Genomic DNA, 27932 nt, shown 5'->3' with positions numbered 1-27932 from the left:
ATCTGAGGCTTTCTGGGAGTTTGTTCCAGATATAAGGAGCATGAAAGCTGAATGCAGCTCCTCCGTGTCTGGTTCTGACTCTGGGAACTGATAAAAGACCGGATCCAGATGACCTGAGGGATCTGGATGGTTCATACTGGGTCAGGAGGTCATTGATGTATTTTGGTCCTAAACCATTCAGAGCTTTATAGACCAGCATCAGAACTTTAAAGTCTACCCTCTGACAGGCAGCCAGTGTAAGGACCTCAGAGCTGGACTGATGTGGTCCACTTTTTTGGTCTTAGTGAGGACTCGAGCACCAGAGTTCTGAATGAGCTGTAGTTGTCTGACTGATTTTTTAGGTAGACCTGTAAAGATGCTGTTACAGTAATCAAGCCTACTAAAGATGAATGCATGGACTAGTTTTTCCAGGTCCTGTTGAGACATCAGATCTTTTATCCTTGAAATATTCTTGAGGTGATAGTAAGCTGATTTTGTTATTGTCTTAATGTGTTTTTCTACGTTTAGGTCTGCATCCATCACTACACTCAAATTTCTCGCCTGGTTTGTGGTTTTCAGGTGTATAGATTGAAGTTCTCTGGTGACCTGTAATCGTTTTTCTTTGGCGCCAAAGACTATTACATTATACAATATTTTGCACCTATAACTAAAATATAAAAAATGAAAATCAAACAGTGTCCTTTGTTTCAGCAATTGCCAATTTCCTAAAATTACTCAAAGTGAGCATACGGAAGCTTTCAATATTTTATGGCCATCTACACGACTGTGAGACTAATGTGGGAACTGGGAAAAAATAAATAAATAAAGATTAAAAATAATCAAAAACGCAAAGAAAATAACTGGGAAAAAGTTTTTATTTCATAGAACAACACAGACTGGTGTTGTATTTGGAATAAAGGATGATCAATAAAACGATCATAGTCACTAAACAGTAAAACAGTATAATAAGTACCATTTACAATACATGTGAACAGTGTCAAGGGGCTTTCTAAAGCATCACAGAAAGTAGCAGCAGTAGTGGTACGACAGATGGAGATGATCTTAGTCAAGCTGTCAGTCCTCCAGGAACTTTCATCACCATGTGGAGGACCGACATGTGCTGGATTCCATATTCAGACAGAAGGGTGTCGTCTCCATCCAGCATTTTATCTGTGAATATCAGGCGCAGAGCCTCCTCTCCTGCACACACACACACATTTTTTTTTTTAAGTAAATCTATATCATTTTTATTAGGCACATCCACAGAGATGCATTAGATTATTAGCCCACATTTACTTACTTTACTTAAGTAATGTACTTAAAGTTGGATTTCCTCGTTTCTAGAGTGAGTTTTCACATAATTTCTTTTCTCTAACTGCTTTAACATTTTTGCCTTTGAAACTCTTCAACTACAAATAACTACATGAACTTGAGCTTGATGTAGAGTTTGCACTAATTGTTCTTGGGCTCGCTTACTTTCATTTTGGGCTTCACTATTTACTGCACTCAGTTTTTATTGACAGTAACTTTTTAAAATCACATGCGCACGCGCGCAGACACAGAAAAGTATCTCTAATGCTGTAATGCACTTTCATCAAACCATTATTTATCATCGCCACTTCCTTACTTTCACTTCAATCTGAGTGTTTTACTTTAGGATTGGAACTTTATATAAAGAATCTCATTACAGTAAATATGCCTTTGAATTAACCAGCAACATAAAAGCATACATACACTGTTTTCTAACTGCTGTCTTACCTGCGGTCTCCGGAAGCTTCTGCGCCAATTTTTCCTTGAGCTGTTTCACGGTCATGCTCTTAAACTGCTCCTCTTGGGGCACTTGGGGCTATGTACCCAATCTCGGGTGGGGGTGATGATATCGCCCCCCTGACCTGGCGTCCTGACTCCTCCTTGCCATAGCATTTGTGTTGTACCTCGTCAATCTCTAGCTGTGAGAGCAGTCCCTTCTTTCGGATGTTGGGTATCGAAGAATCCATAGGTCCCTCATCCTATTCATGTAGCCCCTTCCGCCGGGGTTACTTGCGTAGTAGCATTCCAACAACGCCCTGTTTTCGTCTCTTGCCCACCGATGCCTTCGATACCCAACATCCACAATGACGGCGAAACAACTAGTAGCTCAGTGTTCCAACATTCGAAAGAAGGGACTGCTCTCACAGCTAGAGATTGACGAGGTACAACACAAATGCTATGGCAAGGAGGAGTCAGGACGCCAGGTCAGGGGGGCGATATCATCACCCCCACCCGAGATTGGGTACATAGCCCCAAGTGCGATAGGAGAAGGATCGTTGAGTGCGAGAGGAACTGACCTGAAAAATAGGATCATGGCCAAGCTTGAAACCTGGATCCCCCGTAGCCGGTTACCAAGATTACGTGAAGTACCCTCAGAAGGTCTGCTAGATGATGTTAATGCAGCACTACGGGCAATACCTACAACCACGATTACCGACACTAACAAGCTGATCTACAATACGGCAGCAGTGATCAGTGAGATGCTTGGCTACAAGTTGAACAGCGACAAGGGGCAGTACCCTCCATGGAGAAGGAGGCTAGAGGGCAAGATCAAAGTAGCACGGAGGGAGGTTAGCCAACTAACGGAGTTGCAGCAAGGTGCGACAAATAAGGTGCCTAAGAAATACAGCAAGCTGTCCATACCTGAGGCCTTGGAAACTGCCAAGCAAAGACTCACAGCCTTGGCCAGCCGCTTGAGGAGGTACACCAGAGAGATAGAAGGCAGGAGAATAAACCAGCTGTTCTCCACAGAACCAGCAAAGGTGTACTCTCAGTGGCAAGGGAACAATAAGAGAACAGCACCACCAAGGCTGGAGACGGAGCAATACTGGAAGAGCATATGGGAGAAGGATGCAACCCATAACGGCAATGCTCAGTGGCTAGAGGATCTGAGGGCAGACCACAGCGACCTCCCTGAACAGGGTCCAGTAACCATCACAGTGGCAGATATCCAAGAAAGGGTCTCCAGTATGAAGAGTTGGACAGCACCAGGGCCCGGCATGGTTCACGCCTACTGGCTGAAGAAGCTGACTGCACTCCACGAGCGTCTGGCAGCACAAATGAACCAGCTGCTAGTTAACGAGAAACACCCGGAATGGCTAACTGAAGGCCGGACGGTCCTGATCCCCAAGGACCCCAAGAAGGGACCGGTCCCCTCCAACTACCGACCAATAACCTGCCTCAGTACTACATGGAAGCTCCTGTCAGGCATCATATCGGCTAAGATGAACAGGCACATGGGTCAATACATGAGCGGGACACAGAAAGGAATTGGCAAGAATACCAGAGGCGCAAAACACCAGCTACTGGTAGACAGAACAATCAGCCGAGACTGCAAGACCAGACTGACCAACCTGTGCACTGCCTGGATTGATTACAAGAAGGCCTATGACTCAATGCCCCACAGCTGGATACTGGAATGCCTAGAATTGTACAAGATGAATGGGACCCTAAGAGCCTTCATCAGGAACTCAATGGGGATGTGGCGTACAACACTAGAGGCCAACTCCAAGCCCATAGCACAAGTCACCATCAAGTGCGGGATCTACCAAGGAGATGCTCTGTCCCCACTGCTGTTCTGCATAGGCCTGAACCCCCTCAGTGAGATCATTAACAAGACTGGCTACGGATACCGACTACGGAACGGAGCAGTTGTCAGCCACCTCCTGTACATGGATGACATCAAGCTGTATGCCAAGAGTGAACGAGACATCGATTCACTGATCCACACTACCAGGCTATACAGCAATGACATTGGAATGTCGTTCGGACTGGAGAAGTGTAGCCGGATGGCAACAAAGAGAGGGAAGGTAGTCAGAACTGAGGGGATTGAACTACCAGAAGGCAACATTGCAGACATAGAGGACAGTTACAAGTACCTGGGGATCCCGCAAGCAAATGGGAACCATGAAGAGGCCGCTAGAAAAGCTGCAACCACCAAGTACCTGCAGAGGGTCAGGCAAGTCCTGAGGAGTCAGCTGAATGGTAAGAACAAGATCCGGGCCATCAACACGTACGCCCTGCCCGTGATCAGGTACCCTGCTGGGGTAATAGGCTGGCCAAAGGAGGAGATAGAAGCCACTGACATAAAGACAAGAAAGCTCCTCACCATGCATGGAGGGTTTCACCCCAAGTCCAGCACCCTGAGGCTGTACGCTAAGCGGAAGGAAGGGGGCCGGGGACTGGTGAGTGTCAGCACCACAGTCCAGGATGAGACAACGAACATCCAAGAATACATTGGGAAGATGGCCCCAACTGACCGAGTGCTCAGTGAATACCTCAGGCAGCAGAAACCCAAGAAAGAGGAGGGAGACGAGGAACCATCATGGAAGGACAAGCCCCTGCACGGTATGTACCACCGGCAGATAGAGGAGGTGGCTGATATCCAGAAATCCTACCAGTGGCTGGACAAAGCTGGACTGAAAGACAGCACAGAGGCACTAATCATGGCAGCACAAGAACAAGCTCTGAGCACAAGATCCATAGAGGCTGGGGTCTATCACACCAGGCAAGACCCCAGGTGCAGGCTGTGTAAAGATGCCCCAGAGACAATCCAGCACATAACAGCAGGGTGCAAGATGCTAGCAGGCAAGGCATACATGGAACGCCATAACCAAGTGGCCGGCATAGTGTACAGGAACATCTGTGCCGAGTATAACCTGGAAGTCCCGAGGTCAAAATGGGAGATGCCCCCAAGGGTGGTGGAGAATGACCGAGCTAAGATCCTGTGGGACTTCCAGATACAGACGGACAAAATGGTGGTGGCTAACCAACCGGACATAGTGGTGGTAGACAAACAGAAGAAGACGGCCGTAGTGATCAATGTAGCGGTTCCGAATGACAGCAATATCAGGAAGAAGGAACACGAGAAGCTGGAGAAATACCAAGGGCTCAGAGAAGAGCTCGAGAGGATGTGGAGGGTGAAGGTAACGGTGGTCCCCGTGGTAATCGGAGCACTAGGTGCGGTGACTCCCAAGCTAGGCGAGTGGCTCCAGCAGATCCCAGGAACAACATCGGAGATCTCTGTCCAGAAGAGCGCAGTCCTGGGAACAGCTAAGATACTGCGCAGGACCCTCAAGCTCCCAGGCCTCTGGTAGAGGACCCGAGCTTGAAGGATTGACCGTCCACAGGGGCGTGCTGGGTGTTTAGTTATATATATATATTGGTTTGACTGTTTTGGATTGTTTCTCTTCTATGGTATTTTATGATCAAGACTAACGTTTTAAATATATAGCTTCTTTGCATGCATTCTTTCTTCCCATCAGCTAACAGGTACCATGGTCTGATGAAACAAGGATCCACATGTTACTTGAACAGTGTGCTGCAGGTGCTGTTCATGACCAAAGACTTCAGAGAGGCTGTGAAAAAGTTTGTTGTCCAGCTTTAAGTGTGATTCTGTATTTATCATATATGAAGTTTAGGATGCATTTGTTAATCACTCATGTTTACTTCCTGTGTAGGTACTCTGAAAAAAATCCTAACACTGACTTCCTTGATCATCATCTGAAAGTCTTATTTGATAACTTACATAAGGATACAACATACACATATAACATAACAAAGAAGATGGGCATCAACAACGGTACAGAACAACAAAACTTTTTTAACACTGTAAATTCCTGAGCACTGTATAACTTTAAACATATTACTATTATTTATTCAAATGTTTCATCATTATAACAATGGAAAATTGTAGGTTGAAATTACAAAATGACTTAAAAATAATAATAACATGCATTTATCACAGTGAATGAACAGCAGGATGCTGCAGAGTACTTTGAGAGGATTTTAAGAATGACCAGTCCTGATGCATCAGAGGTAAGGTCTTCATTGATATATCTATACACTGGATCAATATATAACTTTTTAATTCAGGGGTCTTTGTCTTACAGTATAAAATGCTTTGTCAACTTTTGTTGTGAACAAATGCTATCTAATTATAACTGAAAGAAAATGAACAGATTTTTGTGCATCTGTATTTTCAGATCTTTCACGGTCAGTTAGCAAACAAGACCACCTGTTCTAAAAGTCATATACAGACTGATGGAGATGCACCATTTTGGCATCTTCCTCTTTCACTGGTGGATTCCTGCAGTGAAGACTACAGTGTGGTAAGGATCTGACAAGCTGCAAACTTCTCTGCATGTTTCTATTCTCAGGATGTAGCAGCTGTGAGAAATTGTTTTGACCTTACATCCTTTTGCCAGTAAAAGATATATAATCTTTTCATATTTCGCTCAGTAAATGATGACTGTTTTATTCTATCCACTGCATTTAGCTTTGCTTAAGTGGATTCTGTGCAGTGCTTTGTCTGATTATGTAGCAGGAAAATGTATAGCAATGATCTCTGAAAAAAATGGAATCCTGAAGATTTTTTATACTAATCATGGCCTCTCTGACTTGCACTAACGTATCTTTGGGTTTCACAATTTATATTAAATTAAAATTAAAGCAATAAGATATAAAGCACACATTCGACACTTTGAATCAATCTTAGATAGTATATATGCTGACTTTGTCATGAAAGAACAAGCAAATAGTCCTGATCTCACCAAAAAATTGCTTGTCAGTCAGTTGTCCAATTAATTTGAAAAAGTGGGATCTGTGTCCAAAAAAAAGCTGTAATTTTGATACAGGTCATACAAAATTATTTTTAAAAATCATTGAATTAAACCTGAAAGTCTGCACTTCAGTCACATACTGACTGATTTACAATCCACTGTGGTGGTGTACGGAGGCAAAACTACAAAAAAAAGCTGGTGTGGCAATTTTATATCAGGTAACTGGTTAAGCTAAAAATTATTTAAATCAGCTCCTACAGTCCAAATGAATGCTAACATGAGAAGTTGTATATATGTTTACTGGTTTGGATTTTTTTCACTTTTCTCTTAAGCAATATATCTTAACCTTTGAGTCTGAATTAATAAAGTTAGTAGGTCATGTTTAAATCTTCCTCCTCGTGGAAACATTCTTCACTTCACTGGTCATCACATGATTGTTTGAGCTGATTTTAAATAACATGGGTGTATTTATTTTTCAGGAAGAAGGAATTGGAGAGTTTTTTAAACCTTCAGATTTCTGTGGAGAAAATCAGATGTACTGTGAGCAGTGTGATGACAAAGTTGATGCTACTATGGTGAGTATAAAGAAGTTTATGATTGTTTTATGATTCATTAAATACAATTACTCAAGCATATTAACATGTATTGGGAACAGACAAACTCCTTGAGGCGACTGTTATTGTGATTTCGTGTTGTATGAATAAAACTGAACTGAATTGAATGTTTTTCATTCAGACAGATGTAATAAAGCATCATCCAGATGTTTTGTGTCTGATGCTGAAGAGGTTTGAGTTCAACTATAATTACATGTCATACATCAAAATCACCTGTTCTGTGAAGGTTCCCTACAGGCTGCAGATACCAGAGGTATTTTTAGTATTTTATCACAATCCTGTTTGTTTTCTTCAGTCATTCTGATGCTTTCTGTTTTTCCTTTGGTAATCAGAGTCAGACATATGAACTGTATGCGTTTGTGGATCATTTTGGGGATCTGAGAGGTGGACATTACAGTGCAACAATCAAGATCCAGGAGGAACATGGAGACAAATGGTATCAATTTGATGATACCATTGTCACAGAGGTAGGACTAAACACTCATTCATTGTTGATACAAAAAATAGTTTACATTACTCATGACTTACAGTGGCCAAACAAATCCATCATGTCAAACTTTATTATTTTTTCCATCATCAGGCTGACTATCAGCCATTCCAGCTGGATACCACTGAGAGGTAAGTTTTTGTGCTTTGTATCCTCACTGTACATTATTTTCCAATTATTTCATAACTTTTCACGTTCGCATCCATGGCCGTTCTAGAAATCTATATATATGTGGGCAGACATAAATGTAGCTAATCTAGCTTTTAGGGTAACTGAGGCACGCAAACCCCCTGACCTCATTAAAAACAAAAGAAGAAAAAATAAAATAAAATATTGCTCGTGAGATTCTAACAACAACAAAAAAACATGAAATGTACCTTAATTGGATGTCCTACATTAAATATGTTTAAACCCAACAATAGTACTACTCACTATTCCCAATATTAACAAAATTAAAAAAGGGTAGGCCAAGTTATATATATATATTAAAAAAGACAATACATAGACAATACATAATACATGCATAGTAATAAAAAAATTGTAGATTGTAGATTGGATGCGCTTAAACAGAGCACAGAGGAAAAGAATAAACGAGACATGAAACCAGCTGATATTTCAGCTACTGTAGTAATTCTTATCCATATTCAGTTTGTCTATTATTCTATTTATTATCTATTATTTTCTTTAACAACTTCAAAAAGTTTGACTTAAGGGGGCAGGATGTTTGTTTCAGGGGGCAACGCCCCCTCTTGCCCCAGCGTAGAGTCGCATTTGTATCAAACAAAACATGCATTCAATACACTTTTCTCAAATATACTGTGCTACATGTTAAAGTATTGTTTCAACTCTATCCCTAAAACTCTCCTGTGCAAAAGCGAAAATAATAAAATGAATGAAGAAAATGTAAACAGGTGTATCTTTAAATATTTACGCTATTAGAAAAATATCAACATACACAGACACATATTAATAAGTCAGAAAACACTGCTGCAAAAAATAAATCTGTTTTAAAATATTAGCCAAATAAATCACTGCATGCGACAGTAACATATATCATATTTGTCCATTAGGTTCCAGACTGCATATCTTCTGTTTTACAGGAAAAAGAAAGGTAAGAGCAGATATTTTATTGTGGTTTCTTCAGCTGTTTGGTGCCTGCATGACTTTGTTTTTGCTTTGTGCTTCATGCCTTAGATACTGGTATTCAAGAGTCCACAGATGTGTCCATCAGTGAACCACCCACCATCAGTAGTGAATATGATCAGAGTCAAGATGGGAAAAATAAGAGAAAGAGAGAAGACGCGGAGGAGAAAGACACCGAGGATAATCCAAAGGCTGCTCGCTTACAAGAAGCAGGGGGATCACCTGACACCCCTTGTAATGTGGATCCTCCGGACAAAGAACTAAATAAGGACAATGGAACCACTGGAAGTGATGACCTGGATCAAAAACATACAGAAGTGGATGATGCTAAAAAGAACAGGCCAGAAATTAATCCTGATTTTAAACTTGATGTCAGTGACACATCAGCAGTATGTGATGAACTAAACAGACAGTATGAGATGAGTAAATTAATGGATGGTAAATCAGATAAAGCCGAAGATAAACAGTCAGAGAAAAAAAGCCATGCAGATCCTCCAGCTGTTAGAGAGAACATATATGAACATCAGGAGGATAAACAAACAGTTGAAATTTATTACGACTGTAGTCACACTGAGGAGGCGAAAACAAAAACAGATTTTCAAAACGATGCAAAAGGAAAGATTAGTGCTGATAAACCAACAGCAGTGATGTGCTGTGACACACTTCGAAATAAAGAAACAGTTGATGTTAGAAAAGAAAACATAATAAAAGATGATCAGATTCATGAACATGGATACAGTGATACATTGAACATGCAGGATATCAGTGTTACACATTCAAATAATGATGCTTGTGTAGAGAGAGAAATCAGTGATATGGAGGAGGACAGGACAGAAATAAAAGGAGCTAATAAAGGTGACCACAGTAATTTTGGGGAAAACACAGCAGAGAAGGTAATTGGTGCTGCTAAAACACAAAAAGATGTTGATGTGGAGGAAGAATATGAAGGAAATACTGAACAAATTCAGATAAGAGAGAAATCCCTTCAGAGACCAGCAGGATCAGAAACTATAGAAATACAGAAAGAAAACCAGGATTTTGGTACTAATGAAAAAACAAAAGCAGAGAATTGTCAACCAAAGGTCAGCACTGAGATTAAGGAAATCACAGAAGGAGGACGTGGTTCACAGAAGTCAGGAAACGTTCAAATAACTTCTGTAGAAAAAAAGCAGAACCCTGATGGAGAGCATTCTGGGACAAAGCTGAAGAACACGGGAATAGAAACTGTAGAGAAAACCTCACAGGGCAGCTCTGAGAGACATGTCAAAAATAATGAAGGAAAGACTGAAACTAAAGTGCAGGCAAACAATGCTATCAAGCCTGGAGGAGTTAAACCGAATGAGTCAAGTTTGCCAGAGCAGCAGAAAAGAAGAACCAAAAGAGAAGAACAAAAACATAATGACACAAGTTCTTCAATATACAACAAAAATCATGAAGATGGAGAAATAGAACCTGCAGGTTCAGAATATGATGAAACAAATGAGACATGTGGGTGCATCCCATTAAGAAAAAAAAAAAAAAAAGAAAAGAAAGAAAGAAAAAACAGTGGCAGCACAGAAAGAAAATTAAAAACAAAACAAAAGAAAACTACTGGGTTTTTTGCGCAGGCAAGGAAAAAACTGAAAAGGCCACACCAGAATTTGGAGTCAGATTAAGTTGAAATATTTTTTAAAAGATTATATATTTTACAAGCCTCCACTTGTGATAATTCAGCATAAATGAATCATCTTTATTTGAAGACATTATAAGCAGGCCACAGAGATCAGTAGCATACAAGCCATATGCGGAGCTCTTTAATAAGTGTAACTATCTTGATTTTGATTTAATTGGAGAATGCAGTATGTGTGTTATCAGCAAGAAGAAAGAGGCAAGAAAACAAAAACAAAACAAACAACAACAAAAAAAAACATACCAGTATATTTTTATTATTTTAAGCAGCTTTAGAATCATTTGCTGTGAAAAAGAAAACACGATTTTTGCTATTTTTTTTTACTCTATCCCATTTAATTGTGATTTTGCGACATAAACCCTGTTTCACTGTGATGCAGTTTGTTAAATGACCAGACTGATTTCTTAAAAATATTGTTTCCCGGTTTAATATTTCCCAGTATTGTTTTTAATATCAGTTTTTTCATGTGACCGTTCCTCTTTTCTTGGATTTTAGTATAAATGGTATAAATGGTAATCTGTTTTGAGGCAAAAATAATATTTCCACTAGTGGCATATTTTTGTTTAATTTTCACTGAAGGGAACACAAGTATAAATGTTACACTGAAACTAGTGGTTGTAAGTTATTGTTTGCAAAAACCTGATGTCACACTGAAGAAATGACAGACTATTTAAGATTTAGTTAATGGAAAATTCTTATTCTTATTCTTATTCTTATTATTGTTATCACTATTATTTTCCCAAATTGCTTTTTACCTAACTGTTTAACAAATATTCAAGTAGCTTATGTTGTTGTTCTTGATTAACTGAACATGATCATATTTTTTATTATTTTCTTTTTCTTTTATTCTTTTATGAATTTTGTTGGTTTTCATTGTTCTTTTTTGTTCTCGGTCTTCATTCACATTTGAGCTTTATTCTTCATACTTCTGGAGTCTATTTAATTTGTGTTTACTAACCTGATTTTGATCACATAACCTGATTAGGAGCAGGTTGTGTTCAAAGTTTCAGTTTCAAATTAACCTCAGAATTTCACTGATTGTCTTATTTACAGCATTTTTAGGTGTAATATAGATTCTCTACTAAGATCACAAATGGACTACACCTATAAAATTGCAGCTCTGTAAATAGTTCATTGTGTTGTCACTGGAATGTGTTCACTTGAGGCAGAAAATATATAAATGTTTTTTCACTTGATTCTAATCTGCTGCTAAGTCTCTTTTGTTCTGCTGGAATTGCAGCTACTAAAACACAGAACACACACTAAACCTCTTTAACTATGACTACAATGCACATTGTAGTTCAGTTTTAGCTATTAATTCTTGGGTTAGTTAGTTTCATTTTGGGCTTCACCCAGTTTCTGTTGACAATAATACACTAGTATCTAGTGTTCTTCTGATTGGGGAGTGTTTATCAGCTGTTCCCTGTAATATGCTTCTCATTTAATGTAAATATGCATATCCAGTGGTGGGCAACTTAAAGCCTTGGAGCTGTTCTAATTGTTAATTGTACACAAACTGTGAATATATTAAAAGGTAATTCAAACCTGTCATAATGCATCAAGTGACTTGCTGCAAGTACCCAGGAGAAACTGAAATAAAAGATAATAAATAAAAAGATAAATAGGCTGCTAAATCTTGGTGCTTTAAATGAGTAAGAGATAGCGTTTTTCCCTTGGTTAAATTTCACTTATAATTTTACCAGTTAAGCCAACTACAGCAGCTATATGCACTTGTTATGATGGTGTTAGGTTATATAACAAAAATTCTCACATATATTTAGTGTTTTGGTATTTCCTTATATTGGTCACATATAGACTGTTTGTGATGCTGATAACAAACTCAGTGTCTTTTGTTTTTGTTCTGTGCAGTGGTCAGGAGACACTCTAGTACCAGAGATGTTGTGCGGTTATGCCGTCACACTGCCTACCTGGTGGTGCCGCAGTCTGCTGGATCAAGTTTCTTTCTTTCTTCATTTTTTCCATCCTTTTTCTCCTTTTTTTCTTCTTTCCAAAATGTGGTCGATATTTACATTTCCTAAGGAGAAAACAAACACAGACTCACAATATGACATAAAAGGAAAGATTAGTGCTGATAAACCAATAGCAGAGATGTGCTGTGACACATTTCAGGATAAAGAATAAGTTTAACGAAGGAAAAGAAAACATCCTACAAGATGATAAGAGTCATAAACATGGAAACACAGAACATAGAAACAAAATGTGAGCAAATGTGAGCACAAAGAGTCACTGAAACCACTAAGATAAAGCTAAGTAGTTACAATAGAGACAAAGAAAATTATTTATGGCACAGATTAAATAACACCTCCTCCTCAGAGATTTTGATCTAACCTGACATGAAAGCATCACACAGTGTCTGCGTGGTACTAAAGGTCCAAAAGTGTGACAAGAAAATGCTCCTCACACCAGCATCCTGAACCATTGATATCAGGCAGGGTGGATCCATGCTTTCGTGTTGTTCCTGATCCTACTGTCTGAATATCACAGCAGAAATTGAGATTCATCAGACCAGGCAATGCTTTTTCAATCTTCTGCTGTCCAGTTTTGATGGGCCTGTGTGACCTGCAGCCTCAGTTTACTGTTCTTCTTTTGCTGCTGTAGCCCATCTGCTTCTCATGGTTCAACATGTTGTGCATACAGAGATGCCAACCTGCATACCTGGTTGTAATGAATGGTTACTTGAGTTGTTTTTGCCTCCTATTCATCTCAGCACTCTGCATGCCAAAATGAATTAAGTTGCTCGCATTTGACTGGTTGAGTGGAAAGCTGAACTACTGTGCAGTTGAACAAGTGTACCTAATGATGTGGCAAGTCTTTTGTACACAGGCGTTTCTCCCCACACCTTCTTTTACTGCTTCAGCCTCAGCTGAGATCATATCATGTCAGAAAATTTGTTGTACCAGGAAACATGTCTTTAAAACTATAACCCTTTAATAACTATAACCCTGTGATTCAGCTGGATAATATCTTACAGGATTATTTTTTTATTTTCAGTAACAAAGTCTTATTTAGAAAATCTTTCAGGTGGTCAAGGAATTTATTTTTCATTGTTTGTTTTCATTGCAGAGATGGGTGCCAGCTACCATCCATCCATCCATTCGCTTCCGCTTATCCTTTCCAGGGTCGCGGGGGGCGCTGGAGCCTATCCCAGCTGTCATGGGGCGAGAGGCAGGGTACACCCTGGACAGGTCGCCAGTCTGTCGCAGGGCCAACACACAGGGACAGACAACCATTCGCTCTCACATTCACTCGCACATTCACACCTAGTGGCAATTTGGATTATCCAATTAACCTATCCCCACAAGTTGCATGTCTTTGGACGGTGGGAGGAAGCCGGAGTACCCGGAGAGAACCCACGCAAACACGGGGAGAACATGCAAACTCCACACAGAAAGACCCCGGCCTGATGGTGGAATTGAACTCAGGACCTTCTTGCTGTGCGGCAACAGTGCTAACCACCGTGCCACCGTGCTGCCCGGGTGCCAGCTACCTCTGAGCTAAAACTGGATAAGCTTTTAAGAAGATAGTAGATTTTGTCCCAAAAAGTTGATTCTGTTCATCTGGATGTAACGTTTTGTCACTTATCCAAGTGGCTTCTTCAGTCTCTAAGACCGAAGAAGTCACTTGGATGAGTGACCAAACTTTTCTCCCACTGAAAATGCTGCATCCAGATGAACAGAATCAACTTTTGGGGATTTACTTACCTGGATGATTGAGCATGCATCTACATTTTTATATGCTTTCAGCTTCTTTGCAGCAATAAAAGGTCATGTGACCACAGAATAACAATATTTTTTAACTATTTCTGCTAACAGTCCAGCTTTATTTGTCAAATAATGGGTTTATTGTACTGCGGTTGAAATAAACCTTTGTCCTTTGTGGTAATGTTGTCTTTGTGAAGCTCCTTATTCACCACTCACAGCCTGGATATTATTTCAAAGCACTTTTTTATTAAAACAAACATGATGTGAAGCAACAGGTTGCCATGGACACATACCAAACACCACAGATGGGTGATTTTTCTCTTTTTTCTTTTTTTTAGAGAACAAAATGTCTTGCTCACATAACCCTGATAAACTCTCAAAGTACTCAACAGTATCACACATATCTTCCACTGGATGGTTAAATAGACTTATGCACCCCTCTGTAACTTTAAAGAAAACTGATAAAAGTTTTCCGGCAAAAAGTTCACAAGCCTCATCTTTTCTCCTTCAACATACTTCTTTGTTTTGTGGCCAAATAATTCAATCTTTGTCTATTTTGACCATAAAAACCTTTTTCCAGACGAGATTTGGCTTGAAATGTGAGCAAATTTCAGTCAATCTTGAAGGTGCTGATTATGGAGCAGTGCCTTCGTTCTTGGTCAGCAGAGATGTATAGCTGTCTTCACTATGAACAGTAAAACTGGTGTTCCAGCAGTTATACATCAATGGCATGCTTGAGGCTTAATGGTTCCTGGGTTTTTCTTGAAAATCATACCCAGCTTCCTCTCATTTGAGGATGACAATTTGAGTCTTCCACGGGCTCTTGACAAAGAAAGTATGTATGTTCATGTTGTTTGAACTAAAGCTCTTGGAATCTGCTCACTTCAAGACACTTTTCCAATATGTGTACATCTGCAGTCCTGTAGTCCTAAGGGATAATTTCAGTTCTTCATTTTGAGTTTGATCACTACCTCTTTGTTAACTTTGTGGGATCTATGATAGTCTGTGCTCAGACTCAGTCTCAAGAGTCAGAGAACCTGCAGCTGGATCTTCAGCAAATACAATATTTATGAAAAGACACCAATGACATGCTCTTGATTTACTGTTGAATATGCTTTGTGAATGTGTTGTAACAACTGAAAAAATTATTGGAGATGAAGCATTAAGAGAGAACATGGCTATTAAACTTAACTGAAACTAAACTTAGAACTAGCACCAACTATGTAAACCATTTTAGAGAACTGAAATTAAAAAATCGATTTAAGATCATATTTATACAATATTTTGTACCTATAGCTAAAGTAGGAAAAGTGAAAATCAAAAAGTGTCCTTTGTCATTGCCAATTTCTTGAAATTACTCAAAGCAAGTATACAGAAGCGTTAAGTATTTTATGGCCGTTTACAAGACTGTGGGACTATTATGGTAACTGAAAAAACGTTTAAATAAAGATTAAATATTAATTAAAAATAATCAAAAATACAAAGAACATAACTGGAAAAAATGTTTTATTTCATAGAACAACACAGACTGGTGGTGCATTTGGAATAAAGGATGATCAATTAAACAATCATTGTCATTCAACAGTAAAACAGCATAATAAGTGAACCATTTACAATACATGTAAACAGTGTCAAGAGGTTTTATGAAGCATCACAGAAAGTAGCAGCAGTAGTGGTAGGACAGGTGGAGATGGTCTTAGTCAAGCTTTCAGTCCTCCAGGAACCTTCATCACCATGTGGAGGACGGACATGTGCTGGATTCCATATTCAGACAGAAGGGTGTCGTCTCCATCCAACATTTTATCTGTGAATATCAGGCGCAGAGCCTCCTCTCCTGCACACACACACACACACACACACACACACACACACACACACACACACACACACACACTAGATTTATCATATTGATTGATGTATATAAGTGTAACAAGTGTCACCTGGCAGTTTGTTGCTCTCTGCCAGGTGATTGGCTGAAGAGCTGTGAAAAGGTAGTGGGTGTGTGGGGTGAAAGTCAGCGCTCTTCTGTGGAGAAACCCAGAGGCAATTAATTCACTCAGGTGCAGCGGGTATACTGTCGGTAAGAGACTTTTTGCCATTTCTGTTTGGATCGTTTGCTATTGCATGTGCCTATTTTTAATGTGTCATTGGACTTTTTTAGTGTGACCACGAATTTTAATAGAAGAATTGATCAAGCCCTAGATCGACAGCGCGCAGGGAAACTGATCAATATTGTAGGTATATTGAGTGTTTGTTTTAGCTTCATGATTTTGAATGGTTTCATAAAATTGATATTTTATTGGGTAATATTTTAATTGATAACGTTGTTTGTTTTTCAGCTGTGCTGTCTCTGCTGTCCTTTTTTTGATTGATTTGTAATTTTGTTTTGGTTAGTCCGTCCAGCCGTAAAGGCGGTTATTGATTGAGAGTAAGTTGTGTAAGGGCGGACTAACCTCACTTTTTGTTTTTTGTTTAATTGTTTGTGCCACTTCCCTTTATCTCCCAGCTCGCAGGCCATGCATAGCACTGATTCCCAGCTGCGCTGAGACCTGAATTGTTTGCAGTGTGTGTCGCTAAGCGGGGTGTGACGGGTTGCAGTGTTGTTTCGCACAGTTTGTGTGGTAAGTCTCATGTGCAGCTGGGATATCAGCAGGATGTGTTGTAAGTCCTGTCTGGAAATGACTGGGAATTTGTATGTTTAACTCGTGTAATAAATAAATGATCAATTTATTTCTTTGCCCCGTTTACTCATCCCTTGTCCTCGGTTACATAAGATTTAAGAAAAGAACAACAGGGTGCTTGTGAAGCTGCAGGTGATGCCTTCAGGGCAAGCCCGGAAATTAAATTATCAGACAAGAACTACGATTCATTCAAAGAACCCTGTACTTCTGATTGCTGTAAATCTTACCAGGGTTACACTTACTTTCACTTCAAGCTGCTGAGTTTTTACTTTAGGATTAGAACTTTATATAAAGAATCTCATTACAGTAAATATGCCTTTGAATTAACCAGCAACATAAAAGCATACATACACTGTTTTATTATCTGCTGTCTTACCTGCGGTCTCTGGAAGCTTCTGCGCCAATTTTTCCTTGAGCTGTTTCACAGTCATGCTCTTAAACTGCTCCTCGGTGTTGCACAGGTCCAACATCATCTTCTGACCCCTTAGTCCATGAACGACCACCTGGTAGATTTTTCCCATTTTCCGCTTAAGTCCGATTTGTTGCGCTCCCAAAGTCTGTCACTGATATGTCAGTGAGAACAACTGTTTGGCTCCAAGGTTTGACGTCAGAGAGCAGATAAATTCTTTCACTTTCGCTCAGAATTCTTCAGATTCTAATTATTTTTATTTATTGTTATTTTGAAGGTAGTATCCTCTCCGTCTGCGTAAAACTGTTTAAAATGTTTATTAGGGGGTGATTTTCACCTTTGTTTGTCGTATGACCAGGGAGCGTTGTTTATCAAGTGTTGGAATTAATCGTTTTTTTGTTTGTTTGTTTTTTAAACCAACGCACTAACGCACAACTCACAATTAATATTCTACGGTAGGCTTCTTAAAGCTGTAAGGATTAACTGTACACGTAGTGCGAATATATCAGAGGGGGATGCAAGCCTGTTATCGTGCACCATGTGACTTGTTGTAAGTACCGTAGAGAAACTGAAAGTTAAACGGGCTGCTGAATCTTGGTGCTTTAAAAGAGGAAGGCAGAGCAAGATCCTCGGTGCTAATTTCATTTGTAGCGTTTAAACCAAGATCAAATTTGTGGACAGAGCAAACCACCTCGTCTGAACCAGAATGACGACACAAGATCAGGATGACAAGAGCTACGACCCAAACGATACGACGCTGACATTTGTCAACAGGAGGGATGAGCTGGATCCATTATGTAAGAACTAAAATACGTTTAAAATAAACGGTTTGTACTTTTACCTGTTGTCTGTATACTTGTTATTTTACCAGTTAACCCAACTAAAGCAGTTATATATACGTGTTATGCCGGTGTTAGCTTATGTAAGGAAAATGCTCACATATACTCAGTATTTTGGTAACTCTTCCTATTGGTCAAATACAAACTGTATGTGACGTTGATATAAAACTCGTTGTGCTTTCTCTTTGTTTTGTGCAGCCGGTGATGACAGTCTCGTAGCAGAGATGTCCTGCGGTCATGCCGTCACAGCGGAATCTCTGACCGGATGGTGCCGCAGTCTGCTGGATCAGGTTTCTTTCTGTCTTCATTTTTGTTCTTTTTCTTTCCAAATTTTGGTCAATGTTTACAGTAAAATAGAAAACACGTCAAATGGAAATCACTCTTATTTTTAAAAACTGTCATCCTGATCTGGTTTGATAGGACTTTGTATGATGAAGCTCTTTGTTGCCAGACAATACTTTGTTTTGTTTCATTTTAAACTTTTTTAAAAAAGGTTTCTCACTCTGTCTTCCCCATTACGGGTGATTAAACCTTTTGTGTCCCTGCAGGGACAATACAAATTTAAGTGTCCTGCTTTAAATGAGGACACCTACGAGACGTGTGGTGAAGTGTGGTCATATCCAGAGGTGCGCAGGCTGGCAGCACTGACAGTTAAAGAGATGGCCTACTTTGAAGAGAAGATTGCCCAGCTGGCAGCCAGAGACTACTGTGAACTGAAAATAGTAAGTCTTCTATAGAGTGTTTCTAATCCACTCAGCAATCATGAACAAACAGGCATAAGACAGAAAGACACAGGACAAGACGACTCAACTTCCCTGCTTGAAAATTTATGTTTAAACTCCCAGAAGTGACATGCACAAGAAGTCGAAGATCCCACAAAGTAGATATAGATGGAAATAAGAAAATGCAAATATAGGTGAATGAGCACGAATTTAGTTTGTAAGGGGAAGCTGGAGTACGTAAAGGGAAACAAGCAAACTCTACACAGAGAGATCCCACCTTTCCAAATTCAAATTCAATTTTTATTCGTCACACGCTCAATTATACACAGTATGACATGTAGTGAAATGCTGTGTAATGTCCGACCATTAAACTACAATAAAGAAATGTACAAAATTTACAGATTTTACATTTAGAAATTTACAGTAAAAAATATGTAAATAACAATTTAAGAAAGAAATTATAAGAAGAAATAAACAGAGTGTGTGTAGTGATGTGATGTAGCAGAGTCCAGTTCTACACCTGGTTCAGGGCCCGAGTTGCGGGGGGAAGAATTCATTGTCTCTGTTTTGGCCTTAAGGGAGCGGAAGCGCTTCCCAGACCTCAGCAGTGAGAAGAGTCCATTGTTGGGATGGGAGAGGTCCATCATAATCTTCCTGGCTTTGGTCTTACACCGCTTGGTGTAGATGCACAAAAGGTCAGGAAGCTCTGATCGAATGATGCGTTTGGCCGAGATCACCACTGTTTGGAGATCTTGTCAGGGTGTGGCCTTCTAGCCTTTAAACTCAACTCTCCATGCAAAGTTTGTGGGGCTGGGTTTATGCAGGCTTTTCCAGCCCAAGGGACTACAGTTTATCCTAGATACAGAGGAAAGCACAAAATGTTTTACTTTTCAAATTTAAAACTATTCTTTTTATTTTTCTCACAACAGTGTCCTGGTTGCAAGACCTCTGTGGAGAGAGAGGACCTGACTAACCTGAGTGTGAGGTGCACAATCTGTACAGCAGACAACAACAAAGCGTATGAGTTCTGCTGCCAGTGTTTGAGGCCGTGGAAAGGTAGAGCTCCACGATCAGACCGCTGTGATAATGATGGCTGCGTAAACCACGAACTCGAAGTTCTCAAGAACTGCGAGACTACTGATCTCCCTGAGGTTCGGGGGGTCGATGCCTGTCCCTCCATCCGGGCCTGTCCCACCTGTGGTGAGATAGTGGAGCACGACGAAACAGGCTGCAAGAACATCACCTGTCCTCGCTGTCAGAAAGAGTTCTGCTTTGTGTGTCTGAAACTCACTCCTGTGTGCTTGAGGACAAGTTCTTACTTCATCCCCTGCAGTGATGGTGTAGCTCCCAGACAAACTTCAATACCCATGTGGCGCAGAAAGTAGCAGACAACACAGACTTTATGTACTCTTCTCTCATACCAGACTTTCCTTTAGAATTGAATTGTCATTCTGGTAAAACCTAAACAGAAAGCTGGAGCAGAACCTTGTTTGCTTAGTTTAGCTCAGCATATTACCTAGCGTTGCCCAATGAATCATAAAATAACATACTCTGCCTATGTGCTTCTGGGAAAGGTTTCTTGACTCTACTTCCGAGTGTTTACACTGCTGTTTTGGTAATTGGTGAACTTGACCTGGTGTATTTTCTTCCCCTTTCTTCAGCTTGGACTAGTCTAAAAATGTGATAAGGACTTAAACAAAACTATAATATCCACCCTTTTTACATAATTTGGGAAATCTTTGATCTTCTAACCCGACGCATGCTGTTCAGATAAAATGTGAAGCACTGTAATCTGAAAATACAAGAAGGATATAAGTAGGTATCTTTTACATCACTCACCTTTAACAAGAAGCGTTTCTAACTTCTTTATGAATGTATCCACAAAGTCTTGAATTATGCTGATGTCCCATTAATTATTTTTATGCCTTTACTTCAGACTGGCAACCTGTCCACTGCAGCTGCAGCAGGAGCGATTATTTCCAAACGGTTTTTAAAGTTTTATTTAGAGATTTTCGAACTCTTAAAGTGAACTAGATTTGTTTTCATGCATTGTTTTAACCGAAAGCTATTATTGTTAAAAGCAACATTGCTCACTGTGTTGCTTTAGCTGTGCTTGTGTTTATAAGTACCTGAGCAGAAATAAGTCAAATGTCAGCTGCTGATGAAGTCCATGTTTCAAACAGTTCATATAAAGGGCACACAAAAGCCAGAGAATGTACAATAAAGTCACAATTGTGATTTTTTTTTTTTTTTTTTTTTTTTTTTTTTAAATGGTCTCATATTTTACCCTCTGCTTTCATTATTATTATTATTAATGTAAACAATTTGAAGGCAGACCATTTAGCTATTCAACAAAAACAATTTGGTTTCATGTCTTTGTTTAATTTGCAAAGTAAAGAAGCTGAAAGAATATCTTCTACATGGTGACTTCATTATTTTGGCCAGTGGTTGAACAACATGAACCAGACTTACCAATAAAATGCTGCTCACACAGGAATCTGAGTAAATGGCTTGTGGTGCCCTGAATATTTTAATATAAGTTTAGATTTTTTTAAATAAAAGTTCTCTTCTTTGAAGAGAAGGCTGCCCAACTGTTTAGTTTACATATTGTAAATTGTTTAAGTTTAATAATTTAATAATTCATTAACTTGATAACATAACTTAATAAAAAGTTTATTAATATTAAGTTTAACAATAAAATAAATTTCTGAGTTTTCACTGAAGGAGTTTTACTGTGACTGTAATCCCCCCTATTTCTTTCTGAATTTTGTTGCAAAGGCAATGTTGTGTCACTGATGCAAAACCCATTTTATCTTACCTGATGTCATCGTAGAGCGATATTCTTTTTCACCAGAAGATGGCAGTATTAGTTGGCTGAATGAGTGAACTTGTGCAGTAATGAGGGCAGATGTAAAGTAATGGAGGCCTGTTGTTGTAACAGCAAGGGAAACTCTTTGTAAGTTATTATACAGTTACTAAGAGCTCCTAAACAGGTACAACACCCCACTAAACCTAAAATAGATCTTCAATGATTCTGATGGCATCCTTTCTCATCCCTTCATCACCCTTGTCTATGTCTCCTCCTGAAGAATCTTCATTAGGTCCCATTTCTCCTCCCATGGAAATATGAATGCCAAAATTAGGTAACTCTTTGAAGAGGTGATGATCTGTGTTCATCTATCAATTTCATTATTGATGGATTTGATTCTTTGCTACAAAAAACTTCTGTCAATTAGGTTTTATTTAAATTAATTCAAAGTTTTTACCTTCATAATAAACAAACAAACAGACTTCAAACTTTAAAAATTTGTGAATAAATCAGATATATTTTGCTCTTTTTGAGAGATCTTCCCAGAGACTTACTCCCATTTATTTTGGTGTTGTACCTTCAAACAGGAGGAAAGGGATGCCGATAAAGGCTAAGTCATACAGTATGAAGTAATTTTACTTAATTTTTTTTTTTAATTAAACAGTTTTGGGGGATTAAATCAACTCAGTTGAAAAGGCAGGGGTCAGCTTATCTCTTCATTTGCAAATTTGTGCAGCACAGTGCAGAGTTTAGCAGCACAATGTGTCAGAGGTCAGACCTGCTACATTGTTACTGCAACCTGGATCCACACCACTTTAGACTCCTCCATCATGGTCTCTGGGGTTGTGGATGAACATCAGTTTGGTCACCAGAGGTTGCTGTTTTAGATATGATGCTACATATTAATGTTCATGTAAGTGATGCCTTAACAGCAATATTTTTTCAGTCTTCATATTTTACCCTCTGCTTTCATTATTATTTAATTAATTTTTTTTCAAAGTATATTTAATAAAGTCAGACCAGCTATTTAACAAGTACAATTTGGCTTCATGCCTTTGTTTATCTCACTCTAACAGGTGAGACTAGAGCTCAGTGCTCAGCCATAGACTGTGTTCCTATGCTCTGACTGGATTATTCACATGTGGTCTGGATTTTGATGGGGTTTCATATATATATATATATATATACAGGGAGTGCAGAATTATTAGGCAAATGAGTATTTTGTCCACATCATCCTCTTCATGCATGTTGTCTTACTCAAAGCTGTATAGGCTCGAAAGCCTACTACCAATTAAGCATATTAGGTGATGTGCATCTCTGTAATGAGAAGGGGTGTGGTCTAATGACATCAACACCCTATATCAGGTGTGCATAATTATTAGGCAACGTCCTTTCCTTTGGCAAAATGGGTCAAAAGAAGGACTTGACAGGCTCAGAAAAGCCAAAAATAGTGAGATATCTTGCAGAGGGATGCAGCAGTCTCAAAATTGCAAAGCTTCTGAAGCGTGATCATCGAGCAATCAAGCGTTTCATTCAAAATAGTCAACAGGGTCGCAAGAAGCGTGTGGAAAAACCAAGGCGCCAAATAACTGCCCATGAACTGAGAAAAGTCAAGCGTGCAGCTGCCAAGATGCCACTTGCCACCAGTTTGGCCATATTTCAGAACTGCAACATCACTGGAGTGCCCAAAAGCACAAGGTGTGCAATACTCAGAGACATGGCCAAGGTAAGAAAGGCTGAAAGACGACCACCACTGAACAAGACACACAAGCTGAAACGTCAAGACTGGGCCAAGAAATATCTGAAGACTGGTTTTTCTAAGGTTTTATGGACTGATGAAATGAGAGTGAGTCTTGATGGGCCAGATGGATGGGCCCGTGGCTGGATTGGTAAAGGGCAGAGAGCTCCAATCCGACTCAGACGCCAGCAAGGTGGAGGTGGAGTACTGGTTTCGGGTTGAGGATGGAGTCAAGCTCAAGTCCCAGTCCTACTGCCAGTTTCTGGAAGACACCTCCTTCAAGCAGTGGTACAGGAAGAAGTCTGCATCCTTCAAGAAAAACATGATTTCCATGCAGGACAATGCTCCATCACACGCGTCCAATTACTCCACAGCGTGGCTGGCAAGAAAGGGTATAAAAGAAGAAAAACTAATGACATGGCCACCTTGTTCACCTGATCTGAACCCCATTGAGAACCTGTGGTCCATCATCAAATGTGAGATTTACAAGGAGGGAAAACAGTACACCTCTCTGAACAGTGTCTGGGAGGCTGTGGTTGCTGCTGCACGCAATGTTGATGGTGAACAGATCAAAACACTGACAGAATCCATGGATGGCAGGCTTTTGAGTGTCCTTGCAAAGAAAGGTGGCTATATTGGTCGCTGATTTGTTTTTGTTTTGTTTTTGAATGTCAGAAATGTATATTTGTGAATGTGGAGATGTTATATTGGTTTCACTGGTAAAAATAAATAATTGAAATGGGTATATATTTGTTTTTTGTTAAGTTGCCTAATAATAATAATAATAATATATAATATATAATAATAATAATATATATATATATATATATATATATATATATATATATATATATATATATATATATATATATATATATATATATATATATTATTGTTGGGGGAAAACTCTGTAAAAAACCCAGGAGAAATAAAGACACAATGAGACAAAGTTACTTTCTTTATCAAACGTGTACACGGGTGAGCTGCTAAGAACAACTCACACCATGCACAGTGGCTTGGTAATTTTTATAGGAAAGACAGTGAGAACAGGATAAGAAAATACAAAACAAATAAAATAAACAACTCCATATGTGGCGCTAGTCTCGTCAGCAGAGAGCTGGGAGAAGGCTGTGAGAGATAAAACAATCTAAAACAATATGTCCCAAAACAGTATGTCTTTGCTGAGAAAGTCTAAAAAGATAATTCTAAACTAATCTAACCATAGACAAAAGGGCATGCTTGCACATTTAAAAGAAGGTAAAGAAACATAGAAACATTTTTCCTGTAACATTCCCTCCTGTTTTAACTTATTTTAAATGTATACAACAATTGTCTGTGAAGGTTATTTATTAAGTATCTTAAGCAATTTTTAAATTCTCAAAATGTCAGCATAGCAGAAATGGAAGTCATTTGGTCTAAAGAATAAAACAAAAGAAAATAATACAAAGAAAAACATAGTAAATGAAAATCATAGTAAATGAAATAAGAAGTGGAATAAACAAGAAAAAATAATAAAACTAAAACTACAAAAAATAAAGGATGAAAAGTAAAATGAAAACTTTATATTTAAAAATGATGAAAACCTAATATGTAAAATGAAAACTTCAAAAAATACAAGGATGAAAACCTTATATTATAAAATGAAAACTTCAAAAAATACAAGCATGACACCTTATACTTAAAACGATGCAAACCTTAAATTGAAAACTTTATATGTAAAATAATGAAAACTTCATATTTAAAATGGAAACTTTATGTTTAAAACTGAAAACTTCAAAAAAATAAAAGCATGAAAACGTTACATTTAAAATGAAAAACTTTATGTTTAAAACTCAAGACTTCAAAAAAAATAAAAGCATGAAAACTTGCATAACCTACTAATGTTTTAATCAGTGCATGATCACTTGACAAGTCATTTTTAATCACCACGTCATTTATTAGCAGCTAGTACAAGTTCTCCTCTAACAGAATTGCAACGGGATGTTGTTCTTCTTCAGGCACGGCAACATAAGCAGTCATTGTAGTTGTTATCATCTGTGAAATCATTACTCTTAGACATGGCAACACACACAACACTAATATGAGCAGTGCTATCATGATGAGACCTAGAAGGAAAAATGGCTTTGCTACAGCAGCCAGCCATGAACCGCTGAACAGCCAGTCCAGCCAGCTTTGTGCTGTAGCTGCTCCAGGTGTGTGGTCAGTGACATATTTTTGCAGAGCGGTCAAATTCTGCAAAGCTTCATAAATGTCTCCTCCAGTTTCGTATCCATCAGGGATAAAAGTGCAACATGTTTCCCCGATCAGCTTGCAAACTCCTCCTTGTGATGCTGTTAGCAGGTCTAGTGTCAGTCTGTTCTGCAGCACCATCGTTCTGATGGCCTGCTGTTCTCCTGCTAAGGCGGTTCCCAGGGTCTTAGTCAAGTTGATGTGTCGTAGCAGAGCATATCGGTTGATTTCCACGTGATCCCGCACCTCGGCAACTCCAATGCCGGGGATCAAGCTCTGTAAGAATTTCACTCCTCCTCAGATGCGAAACTCTGGTTCCTTTACTGCTTGGTGCCGTCCGTGCACATCCTGTCTGGTAATGAGTCTTTGTTTGTAGTATCATTCGGTAGCTGTAGTTGGAGCGACAGTTGAGGCTCATCAGTGTCGCGTTACTGGCACAGGTTTCGTTGAGTGAACAGTCCATACACTTCCTCTCGTTCCTCGGTGGGCAGAAAGTGTATATGTATTTGCATAGCAGTCAGTTTTATTATTCAAGTAAGCTGTAGTGTTCATAAACTGCCACCAGAAATTAGTGGCATAGCCATGGGGAAACTTGGTGTACTTTCCTTTGTCATACAGTGTCTGCCTTTTCTCCATATAACGTGACTTGTTGTCCCTCACGGAAGCAAAGGTGAGGAGCCCGGCCATGGTCAGGGCCGCTGCAGTTGTTAAGAGCCACCACCTCATGACGACGGGACACACCCTCCTGTCGCGAGTAGACCCCCCGGCCAGGAAAGCTGACCCCTCCACCAGGCGAGATCACAACAAGTGGGCAAGCCTGCTGTCAGCTGTGTTTAGATGGCTTCACTTACTGGCTCTGATGGATGCAAGATGGTCGTTCCGCTATTTTGCAAGCTCCAGTTTTTCCTTTGGAGCACTTTGATCAGAACCCAGTCACCGGGCTGTGATCTGCAAGACACTTGATAGACATCATTACATTCTTCGTCATTTACAATCATCTCTTTATTTTCCTACAACTTAGACATACATTTTGCTACTGAAATTGTATCTGCCTTTTTCACTGGGTAGATTTCTGGCCACTTTGAGAATACATCTATAACCACTAGGGTGTATTTTTACCCTTGGCATTCATTTAGCTCAATAAAGTCCATATGGATTGTGTGGTCTCAGGTTTCCCTGAGCATTACATTTTTGACACGTCATGCACGTTCTGACAAATTGTTTTGCTGAGGTTTCAAAATTTACAGTGTAGAAATGAGAGTTGACAATACTGGTCAGTCCCCCCGTTGACAAATGCGTACAGCCATGAGTCACTAATGCCGCCACTTTGTGGAGGAATTTTGGCAACACTGGCTTGCCATAACACATCATTAAGTCGTTTGTCAGAACTGCACCGTGTTTTAGCCATTTTGCCTGCTCTGCTGTGCTTGCTGCTTTTGTTCATTTTTCAACACATCCAGTGGAATCTGATGTGTGTTTACTGCCATCAATGTGATGTTTGTGTTTTGTGCCGCCTATTTTGCTGCTCTGTCGGCAAAGTTGTTGCCTGTAGTAATGAAAGAGTCAGTAGGCGTTGTAAGAGGTTGGCATGCTGAACCAGGTTTCCAGTTGGTGTAATCATTCCTCTGTTATGCCAAATTTTTTATTAGTTTGTCTTTGTGTATTTCACTTTCGCGTATCACAGCTATCAGCTCAGCGCTCTGTGCAGAACACGAAGAAGAAAGGGGTTTTGCTTCTATTATTTTACTATCTGTGGTTACTGCGTAACCTACACAATTTCGGCCTGTGCTGTAAGGTCAAATGCTGTTCTCCTAGCTTCCACACTTGCTGATCATAAGGTGGATCTGGGCCTGGAGTTTGTTTAAATCTCAGAATGTTGTGATACTCGGTCGGTTTCTGGAAAGTGGATGTGGCGGGTGTCATTTAGCATGCACTCAGGTTTAATACCAGAAAAGAATGGCATGACTGCTATCTTAAGTTTTGTCAGAGCGTCTCTACCTAGCAAATTTACTGGACACGACGGGTCATATGCATTTAATAAAGCACCTGCGGCCACTTGCTGTGTGTACTAGTTCTAAAAGGGCAGTTAATTGTTGTACAGTTGTGTGGCCTGAAGCTGACTTTACAACTAATTTGTCCTCTACTCCTACAGTCTCGTGGGAAGTGACCTTCCTCTCCACGGTTCTAGCAGGCGTTGTCTCTATGTTATCTGCTGTTTCTGCATGGCTGTCTGCAGCCTTGGTGTTTGTGACTTTGCTCGCCTCTCTGTTCCTGATAGCCACCTGCGAATTAGTGTTTTAG

At 39.5% G+C, this 27932-nt stretch overlaps 3 protein-coding genes and 3 long non-coding RNA genes across 10 annotated transcripts in view; 3 read left to right on the top strand and 3 right to left on the bottom strand.

Moving 5' to 3' along the window:
• Window positions 1-11684, top strand: part of LOC309703056 (uncharacterized protein) — a 56611-nt gene extending 44927 nt beyond the window's left edge. Inside the window, exons 20-23 of the mRNA XM_082527760.1 lie at window positions 7516-7650; window positions 7764-7801; window positions 8741-8781; window positions 8865-11684. Coding sequence (XP_082383886.1) covers window positions 7516-7650; window positions 7764-7801; window positions 8741-8781; window positions 8865-10468 — 1818 coding nt within the window. The 3' untranslated portion in view covers window positions 10469-11684. The remainder of the gene's footprint in view (window positions 1-7515; window positions 7651-7763; window positions 7802-8740; window positions 8782-8864) is intronic.
• LOC309704058 lies at window positions 837-1811 on the bottom strand. Its single transcript, XR_014276135.1, has 2 exons — window positions 1738-1811; window positions 837-1179 (listed from the first exon to the last, which is right to left on the bottom strand). It is a non-coding gene; the product is annotated as an uncharacterized lncRNA (long non-coding RNA).
• LOC309703229 (uncharacterized protein) lies at window positions 3618-5578 on the top strand. Its single transcript, XM_082527952.1, has 2 exons — window positions 3618-5376; window positions 5469-5578. The coding sequence occupies exon 1, from the start codon at window positions 3681-3683 to the stop codon at window positions 5103-5105; it is 1425 nt and encodes a 474-aa protein (XP_082384078.1). The 5' UTR covers window positions 3618-3680; the 3' UTR covers window positions 5106-5376; window positions 5469-5578.
• Window positions 11685-15693: 4009 nt separating the features above from the next.
• LOC309701993 lies at window positions 15694-18002 on the bottom strand. The gene is made up of 2 exons (XR_014275337.1): window positions 17262-18002; window positions 15694-16038 (listed from the first exon to the last, which is right to left on the bottom strand). It is a non-coding gene; the product is annotated as an uncharacterized lncRNA (long non-coding RNA).
• LOC309701991 (uncharacterized protein) lies at window positions 16165-21352 on the top strand. Of its 5 annotated transcripts, none has more exons than XM_082526352.1 (7): window positions 16166-16284; window positions 16366-16438; window positions 16711-16825; window positions 17976-18091; window positions 18332-18423; window positions 18682-18855; window positions 19785-21352. In XM_082526352.1, exons 4-7 carry the CDS (start codon window positions 18001-18003, stop codon window positions 20238-20240), a joined length of 813 nt encoding a protein of 270 aa, XP_082382478.1. In that variant the 5' UTR covers window positions 16166-16284; window positions 16366-16438; window positions 16711-16825; window positions 17976-18000; the 3' UTR covers window positions 20241-21352. The 5 variants fall into 5 exon arrangements, with proteins under 5 accessions (XP_082382480.1, XP_082382478.1, XP_082382476.1 ...); XM_082526350.1 differs by having other exon boundaries at window positions 16167-16284; window positions 16711-16829; window positions 17978-18091; XM_082526354.1 differs by lacking the exon at window positions 17976-18091 and having other exon boundaries at window positions 16165-16284.
• Window positions 21353-24352: 3000 nt separating this feature from the next.
• LOC309703834 lies at window positions 24353-27267 on the bottom strand. The gene is made up of 2 exons (XR_014276050.1): window positions 25074-27267; window positions 24353-25029 (listed from the first exon to the last, which is right to left on the bottom strand). It is a non-coding gene; the product is annotated as an uncharacterized lncRNA (long non-coding RNA).
• Between the last annotated feature and the right edge of the window lie 665 nt (window positions 27268-27932).

Source organism: Aulonocara stuartgranti (assembly GCF_965226115.1).
Source record: "Aulonocara stuartgranti genome assembly, chromosome: 3".
NCBI lineage: Eukaryota > Metazoa > Chordata > Actinopteri > Cichliformes > Cichlidae > Aulonocara > Aulonocara stuartgranti.
Note: the sequence above shows the minus strand (reverse complement) of the source record. Positions and strands in the feature narration are given on the sequence as shown.